The sequence below is a fragment of the Bombus fervidus genome, chromosome 9 (genome assembly GCF_041682495.2).
Source record: "Bombus fervidus isolate BK054 chromosome 9, iyBomFerv1, whole genome shotgun sequence".
Taxonomy (NCBI): domain Eukaryota; kingdom Metazoa; phylum Arthropoda; class Insecta; order Hymenoptera; family Apidae; genus Bombus; species Bombus fervidus.
In genome coordinates, this window is record NC_091525.1 from 13,128,293 (window position 1) to 13,151,474 (window position 23,182).

General features: G+C 40.6%; 1 protein-coding gene across 2 annotated transcripts in view; it reads left to right on the forward strand.

Moving 5' to 3' along the window:
• Snu (ABC-type transporter snustorr) overlaps positions 1-23,182 on the forward strand; it is a 43,634-nt gene that overhangs the window by 14,484 nt on the left and 5,968 nt on the right. For both annotated transcript variants that reach the window (XM_072010760.1, XM_072010761.1), the window contains exons 2-4: positions 15,801-16,043; positions 17,463-17,777; positions 18,312-18,419. In XM_072010760.1, coding sequence (XP_071866861.1) covers positions 15,801-16,043; positions 17,463-17,777; positions 18,312-18,419 — 666 coding nt within the window. The remainder of the gene's footprint in view (positions 1-15,800; positions 16,044-17,462; positions 17,778-18,311; positions 18,420-23,182) is intronic.

Below are 23,182 nucleotides of genomic sequence, written 5' to 3' on the forward strand. Positions count from 1 at the left end.
AGAAAGTAAAACGAGTTGGTCAAACGCGTAGCCAAACCACAGCAACGCGACAAAGTCCGACTAAAAGTCAACGAGAAACAGGGAAGGAGCTGCTGAAAATCTCCGAGCGATAGCTTCGAGTATGCGATGAGTAGATTCGAACGTTGACCAAACAAATTTAAATCTTCTACGAGTATTTCGAAAATGACAGAAGAAAAAAGAAAAAGAAAAAGACAAAAAATTACACACTTCGGTACCTGAAGCATCACACGACACGTAATAATATAATCGTGAAAATTTTCTGTGATAAGCGTTCGAATACCTTTTCCCGAGCCATCGTACGACGATTACGAAAAATAACAAAATCGCGGTTCGGTTTAAAATCAAGTTACGTCGTACGATTTTATTTACTAATATTTTAGTAATACGCAATTTTATAATCATATTTCAAACATATTCTACGACGAATATCCAAATTCTTGCGCGAGTCACCGTATCTTACAGCGATATACGAACTTTATAGGACGAGTTTCGGGTATTAAATTCAATTGGAATTTATCGGTCCCATCGCTACTCACAGATGGATGAAACAGCATGGATGGTCAACCTCGTTACTTTTCGGGCCACGTTCGGCATCGTGACGCGCACGCCATCGTTGTGTAATTTCGTGTTATCGTAAACGTAATCCCCGCCCGATGGAAAACCGTCCTGCTCGCTTGCGCAATCGCATAATTTTACGAAGGACCGACGAATATTGTGTAACGAAGGAACGAAAAGATCAGCGAATCGAGACGTACGTATGTTTTCCCGTGACGATTTCGATTGCGCGACGCGTTTCGTCTCATAAGCGAAATTGTAGCTGCTGTGCGGGCGTCGAAGTCACTCACGATCAGTAAGTAAGCGCGACGTTGCGTTGGTAATGAGCGAGAGTGTCATTTTCTTTAAAATCGTCGGAAAGTGGACGGTAGTAACGAATAGACTGCAGATGTTTATTCAAATTCAAATATTTGTGAATACCAAGCAGGTGGTGTTTGTCTAGAATATAAATCATTATAACGAGTATTTTAACTATTACCATTTTATAGAATTTTTCATATTGTACGTACGGATATCGAGTGTATTTTCACATCTGTCTTTCCGTATCTTAACGTATAAAAAATATTCAAAGTATAGTACGCTCGTTATAATATTCAAAGAGCGAAACAAATCTTTATTCGGGTTTCATTTCATCGACCGCGTTCGTAAAATGTGAATTTGCATGAAGATTCGCAGTCTAATAACGAGTGAAAGTGTCGTTTTCTTTAAAATCGCCGATCTTCGCTGTGTAGTTTCATTTTTTAAGATGAAGAGGCTCGAATCGAATTTCTTCTAATATTCTAATTAACGAATCCAAAGGACAGTACTGTCAGTGAAAGTAAATTCTCTTGGTATTCTTCGATTATTTCGATGTTCCGTTGTCTGAATAAGATCGATCAACGACGATGCTTCGATTTCCTATCGATTAATTTTCCTGCGAATATCATTGGACAATTTTTGCGTATCGCGACAACTCCACCGATTATATCGGGTTATCGTTTCGTCGATCGAAGCATCGAAATCACCGATAGACGCCTGCTGCGGATTTTCACGTCGTGTCGATAATTGACTGGCATTCCCGCGGGCTGCATTCGAATAGCAAGATTAAACAGCGCCGCGAAACTGTACAAAGGTTCCGTGGAACAAAGACTGTTATCCGTGATTGCCAGGTTCGTCTTTATAGTCTTGTTCGAGTTCTGTTCCAATTTCATTCGGTTTCTACAAATTGAAATTCGAAATTTCTCTTGGCTCAGCCACGAATGTTATCAATTCTACGTAGTCGCGTATCGGAGCAGATCGAATCTCCCCTCTCGGCGGATGAAAGTCTTCTTGCTTGTTATTAAAAAGCGTGGCCTGACTATCCAGGTTTCCATGCGCAAGAATTTTGTGGGGCATTGTTCTTTTCTCTGTAGAAATCTCGATCGTATTAATCTCTGCCTTGCCGCTTCTTAATTATCCCATTGATAAATCTGAACTTCTTTCGGTCTATCGTCTTTACGAAGAAACTATATATTTCTTGCCACCTCGAGGCAATCCTCGTCGGCATTCTTATTCTCCGCGGTGAAACAAATATACGTATAACATGTAGCAAATAGTATGATACACGCGGTAGGTAGGTAGGTATATCCAAGTGCTGTATAGTATGCAAATAAATAAAATTGAAAAGATGTCGGCGCTCTTGTTCCTCGTAATCGAGAGATGCGTGTAACGATACGATGATAGTATTGTAAATAGACCAGAGTATATTTCCAAGAATAATTGAAATTGGGAAAAAACATTAAACGTTCGTTGCTCGTAATCGAAGAAGAAATTCGTGTTTCAACGAAAGTTAATGCACCGCGCACAATAGAGCAGCGAGTAAAAGCGTAAATCCGCGGCGGGCAGTCGACTTTCCTCGACAGAGCACCAATTACAATTAGGTACGAGGCCGCGAAAAAAAGAAATGCTTATTCCAACGATTTTACTAAGTATGTCGGCCGGCTACTGGAGAAGCAAATCGAAACGTCATCATAAAGTGGTTACGCAGTCGTTCGCCTACGTTCCTCTAACATGGTAAGCTTGCGTTACAAATAACAAAATCAACGCGAATATTTCGTACGATTAATAACAATGAAACGCGGTGAAATCGATGATCTTCGTTTCCTCGCTCCCTTTTTCTTTGTTTTTCCATAGGCAGTCACGAAAACCAATAATCTGCCGCACGATTCCTATAACATTATTAACTTTTACTTGCCCCGCAGCCGTCCAATGCTTTCTCTTCTCATTTTCTCGATCGTAGGTCCACTGATTTTCTCATCTCTCCGCGTGATGTACACGATTTCAAAATCGCGTAATCTCAAGTTGATGAACTGTGGCGAACAGAAAGTCAAGTAACCTTGAAGATCGAACCATTTCATTCTTTAAAGCGTCTTTCGGTACGTTCGAAGAACGTCGAAGTTGCACGCGATCTTACTTATCGCCATATAAAAGCTACGCAAAAGTTGCGAGAAATTTAACGTTGCGTCTCTTTCGATCACGAAACTTTTCGTCATTTTGTTTCTAAATCAGCCACCGATGAATTCGAAATTTATATTGCCGTCGATCGAATCAGGAGAAGATCAAATTTCTTAAAGCGACTTTTATTTATAGCGATTCGATCTTGCCACTTAACTACTTAAAATGGCGACCAATTGACGTAAGCACTTTTTGTCCCAATGAAAGTGCATATATATACATATATTAATGTCGCAAAGAGAAGAAACAAACGCTTGCGTAATTTGGAATAATTGTAAAAATAAGTGATTTTAACTAGTTCGGTAGTTGCTATATCAATGCGATGTCGCTTTTAACGACCACGGGTTTAGCTTCGTTATTTTCATTTTCAAAGCGATACTATTTCACGAATCTAAAATTTATATTAGAATTGATCGAATCAGCGGAAAATCGAATAACTCGAATTATTCAAACATATTCGATCTTCTACGTGACATAATTTCGTTAAGCGACATCTTAATATCTATCGAAGAAAGTCAATGATCCATAAAATGAATATCTCGGACTAAAATCTAGTTAAACCAATAAAGATTTCCGTTGCCTTGTTTTCAACATTATTAAATTACCAGCGATACTCTTCAAGTATCAATCTACAAAGTACATTACAGCTAATCAGATCGCTGATATACGATTTATTAACGACAATCGTCACGAGCCACATGAATCATGGTCGCTATAATCGCGCTGATCGACGAACCGTGGCAGTCGTCGGGTTCTAAAGTGCAATTGTTCTCCATAATCGGACTGGTTTGAACGACGCGGTTCAACCTGTTACCACGGCTGCAGATTGTTTCGTGATAAGTCACGATTTATTCATCGACACCCTTTGACCGCTCTTTCGATCGAAACACGCTACTGTCTTCCTTCTTTCCACGCTCTTCTTAAGAAAACGTTAATCGCATCACGAGCTTTTTTACGAATTATCGTAGAATCGAATATTTCACGCAGCGTACTAAATTATTCATTGAAAACGTTTCAACTTGGACAAAAGAAGTTACGCGATGTTTTGAACGCGACTTTCGAGTTAATTATCGTTGATTTTGTACATTTTTATTAAGAAATACTTGGGCTATGTTCGTCCATTGTTTATATAATTTTTGTATTTAATTATGTACGCTCAAGTTTGACGATATCGATGGTGATTCGAAAAATTTCTTCCGTGTCGTTGGAAAAAGTGGATTTCGTTCCCGCAAGCTAGGTGCATTCGGTTTGCTTGAGTTTCTATAATCGTTGTATTCTTACGACAAGGATCAAAGTACATCTGCCTCTGAAACGATAAATCGACGACGAGTTCGCGGAGGAAGTTGAAACACTGTTGCGGCCGTCTTATCGCGTAATATCTTGACTTTCTTACGTGATTTGCGCGTTTTCCTACGTACGGAGACAAGAAAAACTCGAGCAAAAACATGTTTGCTTGATAGCCGTGTCGCGCAGAAGTCTATATGAAAAATAGAGTTGTATAACTAATAAAAGATAGACGATTGGTATTTAATAAGCGAGAAACAGAGGAAAATTTTGGTTGACTATAACGAAGGCGTAAAAAGCAACGTTTTATTTTGTATTCGTCGATCCGAATATCTTTTACTCCATCGCATTCTTTTCTATCGTTCGACGAATCTCTCGAGAAAAATAGTTTCAAGAGAAATACCAAAGAAACTGTTTTTACCTTCAGCGAGACGTTTTCGTGTCAACGGTACCGTAACGATTGAAAATTCTCAATCTTCCTCCCGAATCACGGAATTCGTTGGGTAACGAGCGGATAAAAATCGTGAAAGTTGAAATTTACGTTCGTAAAAATATTCAACTGCTTATGTTGGAAATCCCTATTTTTTTTTTTTTTTTTTTTTTTTTCGTGTTTTTTATCGTTTCAACTTCCGAATCGCGAAACGTCACCAAGGTTCGTTTAATGAATCGCGCGTTCCGAAAGATCCAGTAGCACGGAACTGCAATTGCATGACACGAAAATCAGATCGAAGGGAAACTCGATTGCGAAAGAGAAGCGACGAAGGTCAGGTATTTAACGAACAGCGAATTGTTTGTCAAAGACTCGCGCTTATCATGAGAGTCACGCACGAAATCGACGTCGATGACGGATCGGCCAGATGTCACTTGGAAATTGAGTCAAGGTGAAGGCTGACGGTTCGATTATGGAAAAAAGGAAAGAACAAGAAAGGGGTTGGAGCCTCGAAACGGCGAAGCGTGCGATGCGTTCGACTCGCAAGGCCGATCGATATATGGGACGTACGTGTACGAATGTCGCGACCAATCGATAATTTACGCGCGTTGCCACGCACATATGCCACGTGTTATCGTCGTATTAGATAATTAACATTTTTTATACGCTACTGTTGCATTAGACGCGTAATAGACAATCGTAAGATGTCGTGATCAAGACGATGTTTATTTGTCGCGGAGATACACAAGCAACATCCGTTTTTAATATTCCAGTATTTCCTTCGATTAAGAAATCCGAGTGTCTATATTCGAACGTCTTAGATTTGCTGATTTTATATCGTAACTTTTTTGAAATTTATTCGACAAACTGCCACGCTCGAAGGTCGGATAATCGACGTGACAACACCATTTTCGATATTATTCCGACTTTAATACGGAGAAGAGAAGATACGGTAGAGTCACTCTTGTCAGACAACGCTCGTTATTTCCCTTTTTCCATTTCGGATATGTAAGCCCGTGCACGATGTATACTTTTCTTCGTTCGATCGAGTGGATTCTGATTGTAAGAATTTGATATGAACAACTATCGAAACAACATACGACACGATTAAAAAAGCTGGAAAGCGGTGTAAATGGAACGGAATTTAGCAAAGATACATAACGTGGAAAAAGTGTGAGGATCGGAGACATCGGAAAACGCGATATCGAAAATTATCTAAAACGCGTAGATCGCTCGGACGCTGGCAACAATAGAAAAACTGTAAATGTACTGACATAATGAAATGCGATGAAGGTGATAATGAGGACATTATATGTGGAAATTACATAAATGGAAACAACGTACAACAATTTATACACACGTAAGTGGTAATGGGCAAGTGTGTTCTCGCGTCAAAGTATTCGTGTCGTTCGAAAAAAAAGTTTCGACGATTCAAAGTACGAAAAGAATGTAACTACGCAGTTACTTAGGTTGCAGAAATTGCGTGACTTAGCAGCCAGGAAGATCTATAAGCATTTAAAGAATCTGTCAATTGGATGATCGTAATCTGTATCTGAATAAATGAAATTTCACATAAGAAACTGATTCTTCTATTATCCGAAAATTCCATTATTCGAACGATTTTGTCTCCTCGTTGGTTCGGATAACGCAGGATCTGCCGTATTTGATGCGACGTGATCGAGAAAGGAAGTAACAGAAAGTAAAAAGGGAAAGGGATTCGGGCCGGAAAGAATAAAAAGAGGAAATAAAATTCTAATTTGAATCGCGCTCGTACTCTACACGTTGCTTCGCGTCGTTTCATACTATTTAACGCGTCGTTGAGAAATCACTGGAGCTCGTTGATCCGTCTCGATTTTCGCTGACTTACGCCGTCTCCAGAGCTGCTTCTTATCCTTGTTATAAATATACTACGATGATTAAGTTGAAACACTGTCTGGTAACGAAGGTACGGCGAATTGCCTGCGGTTAAATAAAATTTATTATTACCGTCGTTACTTGAAAGGATATAGCAAAAAGTACAAAATCTCGAGCAATTTGAATGTACGCGCATTCCATGCCTCGAGTGACACTCGGATGCATGGCACTTTGTTTTTGAAAAATTAATCGAAAAGTTACGTTCTTGCCGCGGTAATTTCTTACGCTTTATAAATGCTTTTACTGCAATTTTCCCCCGTAAAATTGCGAAAATACGAAGGATGATAATTAAGAATAATCAAAGATTTAACGAAATAAATTGTAAAACTTTATATGAAAAAAATACATAACGTCGATATTAAAACAATTTATAAAGTGAAATATAAAGAAAGGCTCGTCATAGAAATCCTTTTGGGGATTATTTTACCATCGACTTAAAGCATCGAACGTGCGTACAACCAACTCGTTGGAGATTTCGCAGTGCTTGCTACATCTACTTGTCGTTAATTCGCTAAATTATCTGTTTATCCGGTCGTATTCTCTAAAAATTATGCACATATTAAGCACGAGCTCCAGTCATCTCGAACGATTCAAGCTTATTACGCTTCTTTATACAAATTTATACAAGCGATCGTTAGAAATTAATTATTCTCGCTAGTAAAAAGCGAATCTCTGTACACACCTATATTTTCACGACTACAGATAAAGATTTGCTTCGTTTGCTCGATATCATAACGACTAAGGTGTTTTCTTCTTGATATTTCTCGTATTATACGCCTGCAAACTTTGAAATTTCCTACAAACGCATAAACAGCTGCGATCGAATTCGTCATGTTTCAAATTCAAGTATCGATTTTTCAAATTGAATAATTTACCGTAGATATTATTCAAGTACATGTAATTAGGAATTTATCACCCCTAAAGACACGAAGGGAAGCAAAAGACCGTAACAAGAGAGAAACGCGTGTGCAAATTCGCAGACGTAATAATAATTTTTCTTTTTTCTATTATTAACGCCGATTAGATGGTATCGCCGGAACGACTATTGCACGACGATACACGGCTTCGAATACAGTTATGAAATGACCGGGTGTGCGGTAATACCATTAGAGACGCTGCTGTAACAACGACGATTAGGAAACACGTCCAACATTAAATCAACGGTAATTAATAATTCGCATTTTGCCATGAAAACAGGTCACGATGATAATACGCTACCGCGTATAAGCGTTTAGACACTTTTAAATTACCGGATATACAGTGGCCGCGAAAGTACTCCAACCCTTACCGTAGAAATCGCCTGAAACACTTTGTAATTTTGTTAGTTGTCTAACGAGATGCGCGAATGTAAGTATACACTGTATATTTAACAAGTAGTCTATATAAAATAGATATAACCACATAAAACATCTATGATCGACGAGGCAGCACCTCGAGGCGTACGCCAACGCTCAAAGACAGCCGCAAACAGGAACTAGTCCTGGGATTGATAGCGACCTTTGCCCTGACGATCTCCTCGCGTACCTCTGATTCGTAGGTTTACGGTACTCGAAGCAACACGCGAGCGAGAAGATAGAAACAAGACCCGACGTCGTGTCTTCTACGCTAGAAATTTGAATGCGAAATTATCAAAGCTATTCGGAAATTGTGCGAAAGTTCGAGTTGCAAATGTCTAGGATATCGCGAAACTGCATCGACGACGACGGCAAAGAAGACGATCGGGGAAAGAAAGCTTTCGAGAAAGCACGAACAGAGAAATGGGAGGAGCGCGGGATCGGCGCTTGGATCATCGACCATGGCCCAGAACACGAAGACTCACGTGGTCAGGTCTTTCCACACGCGTCCTCGCGGTACGTCGTCCTCTGGAATGCCAGCTTACGCAATTACTCGCGTCGAGACATCTCTTCGATTTTCGAATACTAAACGCCGTTATCTATATACGATAGCGCTTGCCCGTTGATATATAATACGAATCTGTCCAATCGCTGCAACGATTCGTTCTATGCGATTAACGAAGTGGAACGAACGACGAGCCTCGAGAAATTAAACGCAACATCTCGAGTGCTAGAAAGTCGCGTATAACGTTCATAGCGTTAACGAGACGCACAGTGGCTACAACTACTAGTTCGCCGTGGTTGTTAGACTTTGGTACGATCGAAGACGAAGAGAATACGCGACAACGATGCGCGCGTCACCTCGGAACGACGGTAGATCAAGTAATCTAACCGTAAATTAGTTCAGGCTGCTCGGTCTGACTACTACGGCCATTATCTACTTGCGTGTCTGCTTCGCCGAATGTCGCGTTCCTGCCTCGTTGATCGACGCCGCGCGCATCGTCCTCTAAAATCAACGATTGCGTTCTTTACGATAATTTAACGTAACAATCCTTTTTATCGACTCTCGAATAAAGAAGACCGGGTCGATCTTGATATTTCACGCTTAATCCTCAGGATCGTTACGTTACGCAGAGATAGACAGCCTTTTCCGTTCTACTTTACCGCTATGAAACAAAATAGTCAACGCTCGTGACGATAACGATCGTGCTTTTAAGATCGTACAAGGATTAATTAATTTTCAGTAACAAAGTGAAGCGTGTCTGAGGTAGTTTGTAATCGAACAACAGACCATTAAACGCGCGTATATTAGCGAAAGGTCCGATACTTATCTCGTTGCTTAACCCTCCTAAGAAATTGGATAACAACGAGCCGTACACTTTTACGGCTTGAGTAACATTTTCCCAGCCGCGAAACATTTCTCCTTTCTATTTAATTTCTGCCAGAGCTACCGATTCTCGGTCTTCCCTCTTGGCAAATTCCTGGCTGCTAATTATCGCACGTTCGCCCAGCGTTACCGTGCTTTAAACCGCTACTCGCTGACAGCACGTGAGATACGCAGTGGCTCTTCGATGCTTATGGAAATCTTTTATCGATATATTACGTTTTTTAAATTTCACTAGCACCGTAATAAGACGCAATTATCGGTCTTCGTATGATCAAGTATTAGGTTGTTCGAAAAGTATCTTTCGTTGCGTAAGATGATAATAGACGAACAACAGTTTCTGTTTTATATTGTTTTATCGAATTAGGTATGATTTTATGTTAGGTCATATTTTTATTATTACGTTCGTGCATAATTCAGTAAACTAATTTAAAACAAAAAACATTGCGCGTCTATTATTTTCTTATAAAACGAAAGAAACTTTTCGGACAACCTAATATTACGTTTCACACAGACAGACCGTCGATTATCCATTACATTGAAATAAATGTAACGTACGAATAAATATGCTCGGTGAAATATCTTTGACGCTTATTACGTGTTTAAGACGCTATATATTAATTGTTTTCTAAACGTATGTCCGCGGTTTACGTATCTTAACTTGTACGTAAATTCTCAAATTGGCATCTAGTTTTACGTACGTAGTCGTATCTTATTACGGCGTTAATAAAATCTGAAAATGCTTTATATAACATAATATGTACATAAAAGGTTTCTATGGTAAGCGTTCAAATACTTTCGTGAGCCACTGTATGCACACGCGTGTCGATAACCGTTTCCTCGATGGATCGCCTCGTCGACTTCCTCTCGTCTCCAAGGAAGTTACGTGAAACGTCGAAAGCGTTCGTGTACCTGCGCGATTTCAGCCAATGCGCATAATGCGGATAATAAAGTCACGTCTCGACATCCCGACAAAAGGTATGCTACGATAATTGCGAACGATCATGTGTATCGTGATATCGCTCGAGTGCATTCTTGGAATAATCATCCACGTTATCTCGTATTGCGTCACTTAAAGTAGCTGTCCGACAAGAAATTTCACGATGTTGGTCGTTCGAATAACGAGGCAATTTGTTTACAAAGGAAAGACGAATTATGAAATTTGAACGATTTCAACCACCCATCTATACTCGTCCGTGAGACTTTTACTTCTCGTTTCCGTTCATTATATATCGCAGAACTCTCGCATCCGCGATTATGTCGCGGAAGGAAAAACGTCTCTATAGAATCGCTGGATCTTCGATCTTCATGCGAATTGACAAAATACGGCCAATTTCGCGTACCAAAGCATCCGCGTATCTTGTTAAAAATACGTTTTTCGTATTCTGCACGTACGTCGTGAACGTAAAAGATTTTTATCGTAAAAAAATGTTCACCGATAAAGACGGAACGAAGTTTGTGCGTTAATGAACTGGTCCGATTCGAGAGCGAAGGTAACAAAGTCACGTCTGGACACTTGGAGAAACGTCAGGAATGCTACGATAATTACGAGAATTTATAAGCATCGCGACATGTATTCATCGAACGATCATCTTCGCGTTACCTTGTGTCGTATCCACTGTTTGTCGTTCGATGACATTTCAGTGGCACGTTCGGCATTGCTTGCTTCGACGATCATCGGTCACTGTCGAAGATAGGCTACTAAAAGTCATAGAAACGTCTTCGCGGCAGTTGCTTTCTTCTTCGGGTCGATGTCTACTCACGAGAGACGTTACGAAACGGTTTGTTGGCTTTTCCTCGTTCGCCAGCACGTGCAATTCCTCGAGCTGGCCGTCTCTCGTAATTTAACCACATTGGAAATCGACTAAATTCGCGAGAAAGCCGTATCGCTGATTTATTTATTGGCCGTTCGACGGCCGATCGTTTCTAAGTAGATTGGCATCGTTTTACGATCACACGTTTACGGATTTACAGATTAAAGGAAACATGGTCGAACAACGTTATGCAACGATCGACATAGATTATATATCGCTTTATTATTCTACGACTCATCGTGTATTTATGCGTAAATACTTTTTTCATCGCGTGGTTAAACAAACACTTTTTTTCGCGTAAACGCACAAACAAACGTATCGTGTGTGCAAGCTCGTGCTCTTCTCAATTATAAAAGTATCTTCTACGCGATCTTCGTGCATGCGGCGGTGCGCGATACGATCTTGCTTCGCGCGATCTCCACGATCTTGTCAATCGTCGATCGAAATCGTCGATCAAAGATTCGTCGAATGTATCCGATTAACATGTATCTCAGTCTGTAAACAAATTCTTTACGCGGTGTCTTGCATCGATTTTCTTAAAACGCGTTTATTTAACTCGTGACAATATTTGAATAAAATTTTCAATTCCTCCTTCGCTTACGATGATTTTCGTGCCGATACGCGATTCTTATCAGTGCCAATATATTCGTCGTTTATTAACCGATAATATAACTCTCGATGTTTACTTGTATCTTAAGGTATCCAAATATTCGTTCATCTTCGATCTTAAAGGATTGATAATAATAAAAAATAAATAATAATAAAAGGTATATGTCTGTATATGCACGCGTCTCTAAATACGATCGTTTTAATCCGTCGTATGATCCAAAATTTCATGGAATAACGACGAACAAATCAATTATTCCATGTCCCGTAAGTAACAAGATCGTTCAGTCGGAATTTTTCCTCAGTTTGTTGCATCATCGAAGAGTATTTTGTGTCCAGATGTGACTAAATCTGCTGCTCGTTTTCATTTCTATTTTCTATCCTCAAATGCAAAATTTCATCGAATAACGTGGAACGGCTCGATTATTCCGTATGAAAAAAGCAAGATCGCGCGATCTGCTGAATTTCTCGTCGGTTTATCACGCCATGGAAGAACGCTTTGTCTCTAAACGTAACTGTATGGTGCAACTTACTCTGATCTATTTTAAGATTCAAAATTTCACTGGTTCAACGACGAACAAATCAATTATTCCATGTCCCGTAAGTAACAAGATCGTTCAGTCGGAATTTTTCCTCAGTGTGTTGCATCATCGAAGAGTATTTTGTGTCCAGATGTGACTAAATCTGCTGCTCGTTTTCATTTCTATTTTCTATCCTCAAATGCAAAATTTCATCGAATAACGTGGAACGGCTCGATTATTCCGTATGAAAAAAGCAAGATCGCGCGATCTGCTGAATTTCTCGTCGGTTTATCACGCCATGGAAGAACGCTTTGTCTCTAAACGTAACTATGTGGTGCAACTTACTCTGATCTATTTTAAGATTCAAAATTTCACTGGTTCAACGACGAACAACTTTGTCCGTGCGAATCTGTCTGAACCGATCGTAACCGTAAAAGGAAGAAAAATTGTGCGAGCACTCGGTTCGCGAAGCAAGCATCTCTCGCAAATCCGGAGAAAACGTCAACGGAATCGTGGAGAAATGTTTGCACGGCCTTGGTCGGCGATACGTTTCAGAGAAACGGGTTATATACATTTCGCCGGTGTAAACGACATATTATCGCCGCATGCCGGTGAACAGGTATCTACGTCGATACGCGTTGCCCAATGAACCGGCGAGCGTAAGCGAAAAGAAAGCCGCTTTCTTACGTAAGCCAGTTTACTCGCTCTTTCTAAACGATCCTGACTGACCCGAGTCTGTCGCGACGCACGTAAGCCATCTAACGCGGATCTCGCGTCTTACGGCTTCTCCCAGCTGTCTATTCCTCTTAGTTTCAATTTTGTCGCTGTCGCCCACCTCCGGAGTACTCTTTTTTAACTCTTTTAACAAATTTGATTTTAACGGGAAAATGTCGTTTGACGCGTAAGTTTCCTTGGAAAATCTCGAAGCGGAGGGAATTGCTGAAAGAGAGAATGGTACGCGTAATTTGCAATTGCTATCAAGGCAACTTGCGCGTAATAAACCTTCTTAGATAATACGTTCTACTTTGTATTTTCCCATGTTTCTAGATGTATTTTCTTGAGAATTGTTCGGGATCTTAATCGCCGAAATAAAAGCAAAGGAACGCTAAGGTTACACTTAGAATTCGTATTAAAATAGTTTTAGATTTATTCGATAAACGATTTCCAGGATCTTCGTCGATATGCGTTTGCACGCGTCTCGCCGCTCTGTCTCGCCATCTTCCATACCACACCGCCAACGGGACAGTCGCATTCGTCTGTTTTTCGAGACGCCGCCGTGCACACACATACTTTCGCGTGTCACTACTACGCGGTCAATTTAATATAGCACACAAAATTATACATATCTCGATATATATTTAAATACCGAAGATTACCGTGTTGTTTCTTGTCTCTCGAGCGAAATTACGTTGTACAAACTGTTACGGAAGAAATATTTTAAATCGAACGAGGAAAAAGAAATAGCACGGAAGACTTTTTCCACTCTGTCGAATGTTTCGAAATGGTAAATTAAAATATTTTAACTCGGGAATGGTGGATCGTTGTTAACGCTGTTTAAAATCTGTTCGAAAATGGACGAAGCGCGAAAATGCCAAAGCAGATCGTCGAATAAACGGAGCTGGCAATTTTGAATTACTTTCGAGTTGTAACTCGCGTGTGACTTTTCTTGCCAACGAACGATGAATTACGGAACCTCGGCCAGTCTAGCGGAATAATTTGTCTGAGAAAAACGTCAGATTTTCCTAGGAGAATCGCGAACTGGAGAGGAACGTCGCGATAGAATGTCGGACGAATGAGACGCGTAATTCGATGGCCGATTAATCTGCAGGCGAACCTACTAATCGCCACATAGTCGTCTTTTTCTTTGCTTCGAGACTTCCCTGTGACTCGTTCCGTGCTTTTCTCTGCGTTCGATGATTCCTTTATAAATTACCCAGACGATCCTCGAGAACACTTTCGAGCAGACGCTTTTACGACACGAAGGTGACTCGATTACGAATCCATCGCAGATTTTCGTAGTTTCGGATCGTTCAGATTCCTTTTCTCGCGCAACAGCGGCTCGATCGATGCGTCGTTTTTATCTCGAACGAATCGTGCCGACACGATCTTTCGTAAATCGAACACTTTTGACAATTCGAAATTGTCCTGTCCCACTGGACATTTTTCGCGTCCACCTGTTTTCGTGAAACGCGCGAAGGAAAAGCAGGATCGCATCGTGGAAATTGTTTCAAGATATATCATACGCTTAAGAATCACAAAATACAACAATAGTGCGAGTAGAACTGCTATTTAAGCGAATTTCTTTCTTCCTTTATTTATTTAAATCGTCTTATTTTTTAGTTAAAGTAAATTTCGAATAAAACGCTTCAAAGCGTTGCGAGCTGCTACCAACGAAATCGAAATAAAATTCAGAGCGCGAAGGATTCAGGAGGCAGCTACGGGCATCTAAATTGCATTCGGAGGTGCAAAACTTCGATCCTACGAACGTTAGTCGAATACCGATTTGTGGCGAGTTTTAAAAAGCGATTTGATTTTGATGGATTTTGAGTCGGTTTTCGTCGCTTTACGCGAATCACTGGAAAATAGAGTCGACTCCGTGTTGCGGCTATCTCTTCTTTGCTTTTTCACGTTTCTTCGGAGAACAGACGAACGTAACTGCGTCAGCCAAGTTCGTGCCGTTGATCGTTGCGTTATCTGCGACAAAAGCTTCTAACTTCGGTATCGTTCCAACGTTCTTTAAACTTTGTCGTTGCTCTCTTCCTTCGAACGCAACTTCCTCGCAACTGATTTTGGAATATTCACCGCGTTAGACGCAAATCGTACAAATATCTAGCGTTTGAAAATTTGCTTGTGGAACGCGATCGAGAAACTATTAAATAGCGACGATAATTTGCAAAAATGTGGATACATTTGCATAGAACGTTGAGTGGAAAAACTTTGGACCCTGGTTCGTACGTTTCTTTGCTCGGAAGTTGAGGTGCGCGTCATCGCATAAGCTAACAATTCGAGGTTTCATCCGTCATGCACAATTAGTATGATTTGCGTCATAAATGCTCCGATTTGCGTGCTATCGCCTTTAAAATACATACTTTTTCACCTGCGTTACTTGCATCATTATAAACGATTAATTTGTTTCTTCGAATGCAGCAAATCTAAACGGACATGAAAATATTGAAAATAATCAAAGAATCGTTACCGTAAATTTAGAAGACATACGAGAAATGTTGAGAATAGAAACTCGGAGGAACTTTACTTTACCGAGAGATATTTTTGATTCGTCGTTTATCTTCGTCCAAGCAAAGTGGAGCTTTGCGTTATGTTTAATTCATCGTTACGTTAGTCTCAATTATACGCAATTGGTAAAATTGGAAAGCGAGAGTACGATAAACAAATAATAAAATAAATAAGTTAGAAAAAAATGTATGCGACAGATTATCAAAAATTTCGTCTTCTTTCTTATTTCAGTGACGCGACAGCGGGAGGTGACGGTGGTCTAATAAACGCGAACAATATGCAGAACAATACGGACACCGGCGTGGACATGACGATACCACCGAATCCGGCATTGGCCACGCCAGGCTTGAACAATCCGGCGTGGAACCGACAGCAGGCAGTGAGCGTAAGAAACGCCTTCAAAAGCTACGGAAACAGTAAAAATCCGAACCACATCCTGCAAAATCTCAACATGACCGTACCCAAAGGATCCATGTAAGTAAGAACAAAGAAAACGTTGTAAGAAAAACAAAGTATCTGACGTTTTAAAAAACGTTCACTTGGAACTTAGATAGCTTCCTCGAAATTACAGCGTACACCTGTAAACGATCGCGGCAATTTTACAAATAATTTCACCGAACAATGAGCTTTCGTTCTTATCTGCCTACGCGTTCAAAGTCGATCTCATTTCCTAAAGGCGTGATCGTCGGTTCGAATCGTCGGTGAAAGCGATCGGGATACTACGAGCGATAGGTAGAACTTATCGATATTAGAAAATCTTTTGCACACTCGACGCACCATACGATACTGAATTATTTATTCATCGAGCTGACAAACTAGGCAAAAAAAGACTAGTAACAGGTAATCCTTGATTGCGTTGATCGCTGCAACTGTGACGAAATCGGTGCAACCTCGACTCATAGAATTTCATATCGCGATTTATGAATATATAAACTATAAAATTCCTTCTATTCGCAGTTCGCGCCACTATACACAGTTTACGAGTTATTATCGAACGATAAACCGAATCGCGTCTGGTTATTTTCCACGTTTTCTTGTCCAGATCGATGCAGACAAGTTGGACGATCGACGGAGCGAATTTTTCGCTAGATGTAGGAAAAATTCTGAGAGCAAACCGGCGAAGAATGAATTTGTTAGAGAAGCGTCTTAAAAGAAAGGCAGGTTTCTTAGAAAGCAACGGCCAAAGATAATCAACGGAACGTGACCATCTCTCGTTAACGTTCGACGTTCCTCGTGCCGTTCTCTTCGGAGTAAAATTGGTTCCGCTCCAGTAGAGAATTCTATTTGTATACGGAAACTCGAGCGAGAATTTCTAATCGAGTTCAAAGTTTCCGGGATAAAACAAATTCGCGAAATCGTCGTTGCGTAATTTCATTACGCACGCTGGCCATTATCTTGGCTGCTATTACGAATATCGGCCTTTATGCCAAGGGAGCACGTAACTGGCGGCCGATTACGCGAACCAACTCGCCTAAGAAATCGTCACGCCGATCTCGCTTGTCTCTTGGACAAAGCCGTACCGTACGTCTTGGCGACTCTTCCAATGACGCGTCTTCTCATGGCAAATCGATCTGTTTGCGAAACAGATAAGCGTACGTTTTTACGGTGATTCCAAGAAACGAGAATCTTCGAAAGACTTTGCTATTGGCTGAACTCGTGTAAAGAACTAAAAAACAAATAAAACGCGTTTTTTATCGTAATTACAATGCGGATGTTTACGCAATGGACTATAATTTGCGTATGTCGCATATCTCTTCGCGTTACGTACATCTCACGCACGTTTCCATTTTGAAGCTTCCTATAGACGCGTACGAAGAAACTTATCAAACTCGTAATTTTTCCTTCGATCTGATTCCTATTTATACCTTTCGTCCTCCTGTTTCTCCGAATCAGTTACGGACTCCTCGGTGCCAGCGGATGCGGGAAAACCACGCTGCTCTCTTGCATCGTTGGTCGAAGAAAATTGAACGCCGGAGAGATTTGGGTTCTCGGTGGTAAGCCAGGCACCAAAGGATCAGGAGTTCCTGGAAGAAGAGTCGGCTATATGCCGCAGGAGATTGCTCTCTACGGTGAATTCAGTATTCGAGAAACCATGATGTACTTTGGTTGGATATTCGGTATGTGCACCGAGGAGATTCAAGAGAGACTTCGATTCCTCTTGCAATTCCTGGACCTACCCACGCAGAACCGATTGGTGAAGAATCTCAGGTAAGTGTAATTAATTTCGATCGACACATCGACTGTTCACGGATCCAAACGATTATCTAAACGACCAGCTTGGTTTTCTACGATCTTTGAAACTTTAGCGCCAAAGCACTTGATCCACGATGCTTGATAGAAGCGTTACTCGTTTCCAAATATCGTCGTATTTGAATCAAAAGAACTTGACTAGAGTCGATCGAGGTAATCTATCAATTTGGAAGAAACTTATCTACGGTTTGGCGAATAAACGAGTTAAGGGTAACGAATTTCATTGTCATTATCGTCTGTAATCCTGCTTGTAAACTACCGATTCTGTTTTCTTCCTTTGAAAGCTCATACCATCTCCTCGACGTTTTATACTCTCGTTTCTCCGATAATAACAACGCAAATACGAACAATTCCTTTACACGACGCACACGATGCGTCACCAGTTTCGGATCGGTTCAACGATGTCTTTCATTTTCCTTACGTTTAAAGTCGACACTTACGAAATCGTCCAACTTTCCATTTCCTAACGACGGAATTGTTTTCTGATTACAGCGGTGGCCAACAGCGTCGAGTATCCTTCGCCGTTGCTCTGATGCACGACCCCGAGCTCTTGATCCTCGATGAGCCAACAGTAGGTGTGGATCCACTTTTGCGACAAAGGTGGGTATCCGACGACGTACGAACTAAATCGGAAGAAGACGTCCATCGAAAACTCGTTCCTCTCGGCGTATATCGAGAGAGGATTTGAGTGGATCCGTTCGTTTGAACGCAAGTCCATAATTTATATCAAGAATCCGGCAATCGAGGTTCGCTTCGCAGGATTCGAACGCTCGTTCCGAATACCGTTACCAGGGCTACTATACTTAGACGATTGTTTCATAATCTGTATCAGTAACGGGATCAAGTACATCGCGTATTTGCGAATTCAAATCAAATCCAATAGCCAAGGCTCGCCTCGCAGGTCTTGTACATCCGTTCCGAGCACTGCCATAGTAATCACTGCCATAAGGTACAGTAGGAGGTCGTTTAGGTGATCGCGCATAATCTATGCTCTACCGATCTTTGTACAAGTTCATATTTTTGAGAATGTAATTCAAAAGGTACAACTTCCATAGAAAATTATAGAGATTACAGAGAGTTAAATATTTATACGTATCAAATACGTCAAATTTATAATATTATATACAGATATATCAAATTCGTGTTAAAAATATCTTTGCACACGGCGCGCATTCAAACTCGTGAAAATGAATTCGTAAAAATCTACCGATCGCTAAACTGAGCTTTCGACCCGAAGATATCCAAGGCCAAAGACCCAGTGACGAATAAAAGTCAGGCGATACCCGGTAAAACCAGATTCGCGCGTCTGGAAATTCCCTGAACGGCAAAAGTCTCGGAAGGTCGAAATGGGTGGAAGGACCGGGGAATAGACAGGAATTTTATCCTCGTCGGTTAGGGTGCAACAGCAAGAGTATATAGAGCGTAACAGGAGAGCTGTAACGTTGCCAGATACGTTTCTAGGATTCACTTTTAAGTGAAAGTACCGTTTGCCTGGCCGAAATTAGAAGCGAAGGTGACTGAACGCGGACTTTTGCATCTGAACGACCTTTTGTTTCCACGTGCCAATTGCCACGGCAAAGATGAAACTGTTAAAGCGCCCCTGGAACTAATTTCCACGCAATCTCCTTAAATATCTGTCCTCTCGGGAGATCAGGCTTCTTAAACCGCGTACAATATCCAGCCGAACGAACATTTCTATTAGCGCGTAACGATTTGTAGACGCTTTAAAAGGATTAATGTAGACACGCGTGAACTTTTCTGTATCGTTTTCCAGGATAATTCTCCGCTTTTTTGGAATTTAAATTTAATATAGAACGATAGTTGCGTCGGAGAAGCTCGTTACGCGAATTGGACGTACAAGAACGGTTCGTGTAATTCGAAAAAGATCTCACAACGATGCAGAGTACTTCAATTTCTTCAAATTTTGTAAAATTGTTCGACTTGGTTGGAGGAAAAAGTAGCAGCGCGAAATATATTCGACAACGTTAACCGACTAAAAAAGATGACAAGACAAATAAAACGTTGCATCGATGTGTTAAAGAAATTCAAGTGTTTCTACCGCTGTGATAAACTAATTCGTGGTAATAATTGTTATTAAATAAGAGTAAATAATTAGAATCATAGTCAATTGATAAATATCTGATAAATATCTGCTATTCCGATATATTTTTCTGTCTCGATAAACTAACGTATAAAGCATCGTATTTACGTTTCTCGCACGATGTTACGTTTAAGCAACTTTTATACGTTGTTTCGTTGCTCAAGTCCTCGCTGAGTTAACGAGGAAAATTCACGGCGCGTCATGGTCTGCCAAGAAGCCGTCGGCTGTAGCGATAAACGTCCAGAAAGGAACATTAAAGAGCAGAGAAACGATTCCGTCGAGGCAAACGAATTTCGTTCGCGTTATGAAATGACGGTGACAGGCCGCTTTTCAATTACCATCGCTAAGAACGTGGAAAAGTACGCTGGCTTCGTTTTACTACTGACCACCGCTCTCACCAACATCGACCATATTCGTAATTTACATTCTCAGCGATATTTTACGATGCTCGATATACTTTCGTATACGTGAAACTATGTTGCATGATCTTGTTAGCTCCGGGCTGAAAGGATTCGCTTTCGTTGTAAAATTTTGCTATAAAATTACGCTATCGTTCTTTGCTCTTTTCTTTGGTTATGACATTACGATCCAGCGAAACGATAATGCGTTTATTTTTCATAATCGCCACAGCTACGTACGACACAGTGATATATCGTGACCGAATTAGATTAATTTTTAACTAAGCCGATATCTTTAAGAATAGAACGTATCCAGGCAATTAATTACCTCTGGCACGATGAATTTTAATTAGAAAATCGCGGATAAGTCGTAGCGCAGCGATTTTCTTCTTCCGAATGATCGTTGCTAGATGCAACGTTATACATCAGTTGATTAAATTTATTCTTGAAAGTCAAAACACTATAGAAAATCGCGGATAAGTCGTAGCGCAACGATTTTCTTCCAAATGGTCGTAGCGCAACGAGTTTCTTCTTCCGAGTGATCGTTACTAGATGCAACGTTATACATCGGTTGATTAAATTTATTCTTGAAAGTCAAAACACTATAGAAAATCGCGGATAAAGCGTAGCGCAACGATTTTCTTTCAAATGATCGTAGCGCAACGATTTTCTTCTTCCGAAGGATCGTAGCTAGATGCAACGTTATACGACAGTTGATTAAATTTATTCTTGAAAGTCAAAACACTATAGAAAATCGCGGATAAGTCGTAGCGCAACGATTTTCTTCCAAATGGTCGTAGCGCAACGATTTTCTTCCAAATGGTCGTAGCGCAACGATTTTCTTCCAAATGGCCGTAGCGCAACGATTTTCTTCCGAATGATCGTTGCTAGATGCAACGTTATACGTCAGTTGATCAAATTTGTTCTTGAAAATCAAAATGCTATAGAAAATCGCGGATAAGTCGTAGCGCAACGATTTTCTTCTTCCGAGAGATCGTAACTAGATGCAACGTTATACATCAGTTGATTAAATTTATTCTTGAAAGTCAAAACGCTATAACAAATTAGAGTCGTCGTTGCCATGGCTTTTTGGAAATGTTTCCTTACTCGAGAAACTTTTCTTTCTCGGAAGAGTGCTAAATGTTGCTTCTAATTAATAATTCATCATTCGCTTAAGCACTGGTAAACTTGTTTACAACAGGTAGAATTTATTTACGATCGAAGCGCTGAAACGCGGGAACGCGTTAATCTACTTCGAGGTTTTCGCGTGTCGAAACTCCAAAAATTTCGCAATCTATGCACATACGAGCATAATGAACTTAACGACGTTGCTAATCTGTTAAAAAAAAAAAAAATAGGAAATCGAAGCGAACCACGATCGACCGCTTTCCTGCACGTTGCGACGACACGGATTACATGGAATTTTTGCAATGCATAATCGCATTGCAGATTTACCAGTGATTCGTTCTGCTCGGAAAGATAGAGACGATCGTGGATCAAGATTTCTAATCTTAATGGAAAATTTGTATTCTACGGTCAACTTTGAATCCTTAGGAATTTCGACAAACGAAACTACGTATCCACGACGATGAACAAAAATACGTAGTTTCATTTCAAAGAGTCAACGTTTAAGGTAGAGCATTTATTTAAACAAAGAGCGGATGATTAGTCCGTCGATAGAAACTGAAACTTATCGACGCACCACGTCGACTAAATCTTCTCCACTGTCGTCGTAATTTATCGTACCTCATTCTTGTACGAACAAATCTTTCGCGGAAGCTTAAAGTTCGACGAAGATGCTCGTAAATTTCCAGCAGATGCGCCGTTCGAGTCAATCACCTCGTTTAGAGAAAAAGACCTCGGGCCAACTACCGTTAACGTTCGCGTTGCTCGCATCTTCCGATAGTTTCGTCCGATCTGCCTGTTCTTTTTCCGCTAGAACAGCAAACGACGACAAATAGAAGGACTAATTAGCGGCGAGAAAGTTCGAGAAGCGATTATGCTCGGCCGCAAGGCGAGCGTCGTTTCCCTGGATCACCAGGAATGCTCGTCGTCGCTGACATTTACGAGCTCTTCGCGAAATTCAAGTTTCTCGAAATTCGAGTAACGAACGACGGAGAAGAGATCCTCTTCCGCGCTTTCTCGTACGAACGTAGTAGCTTGATTAATCGGCGAATTAATTCTCTCGGTGGCTTCGTAAAACGTACGCTGAAATTTGGTCCAACTCACCGAAAGTTTCCTTCGCTTCTCTGACGAAGCGAACGTCGATCATTTTCTAACGTAAAATAATGGAACGAAGAAAGACAAATAACCGAGTAATTACAATTAAACAAAGTAATTATCAAACGATCGCTTATAGTTCTAATTGAATAAACTATCGGATAATCGGTTGTATTTGTAAATCGATAAACTAATTATCAGATAATTAGTTACAATCGTAATTGGATAAGATAGTTAACCCTTAACGCTTCGATTTTTAATTCCGAATATCGTGCTGCAACTCCAACTTATTCTCATCGTACCTCGACTTGCAAGTTTTTAAGCGTCGGACTTTAAACGCTACCACGACCTGTAAATGTTGAGGTTATTAGATGTGTGAACAAAGAAACGTGTGGATAGATTGTAAGGTAGAAAATATAATTTAATATAGAAGTGTAAATACAAGTAGGAATATATATGTAAGCTGGTCCAGATCCGCACGCTAGCAGTGTTACCCTATGACTAAAGGAACGCCGAAAAAAACGTCGCACGTGTGCCGCTTATCGTCTGTCGTCGACGCATTCTTTTGTCTATGCGCTATAGACGACATCGGCGCCTTGTGAAAGCCGAAGACCAGATGTAGAGTTTTCTCAGAAGTATCGATC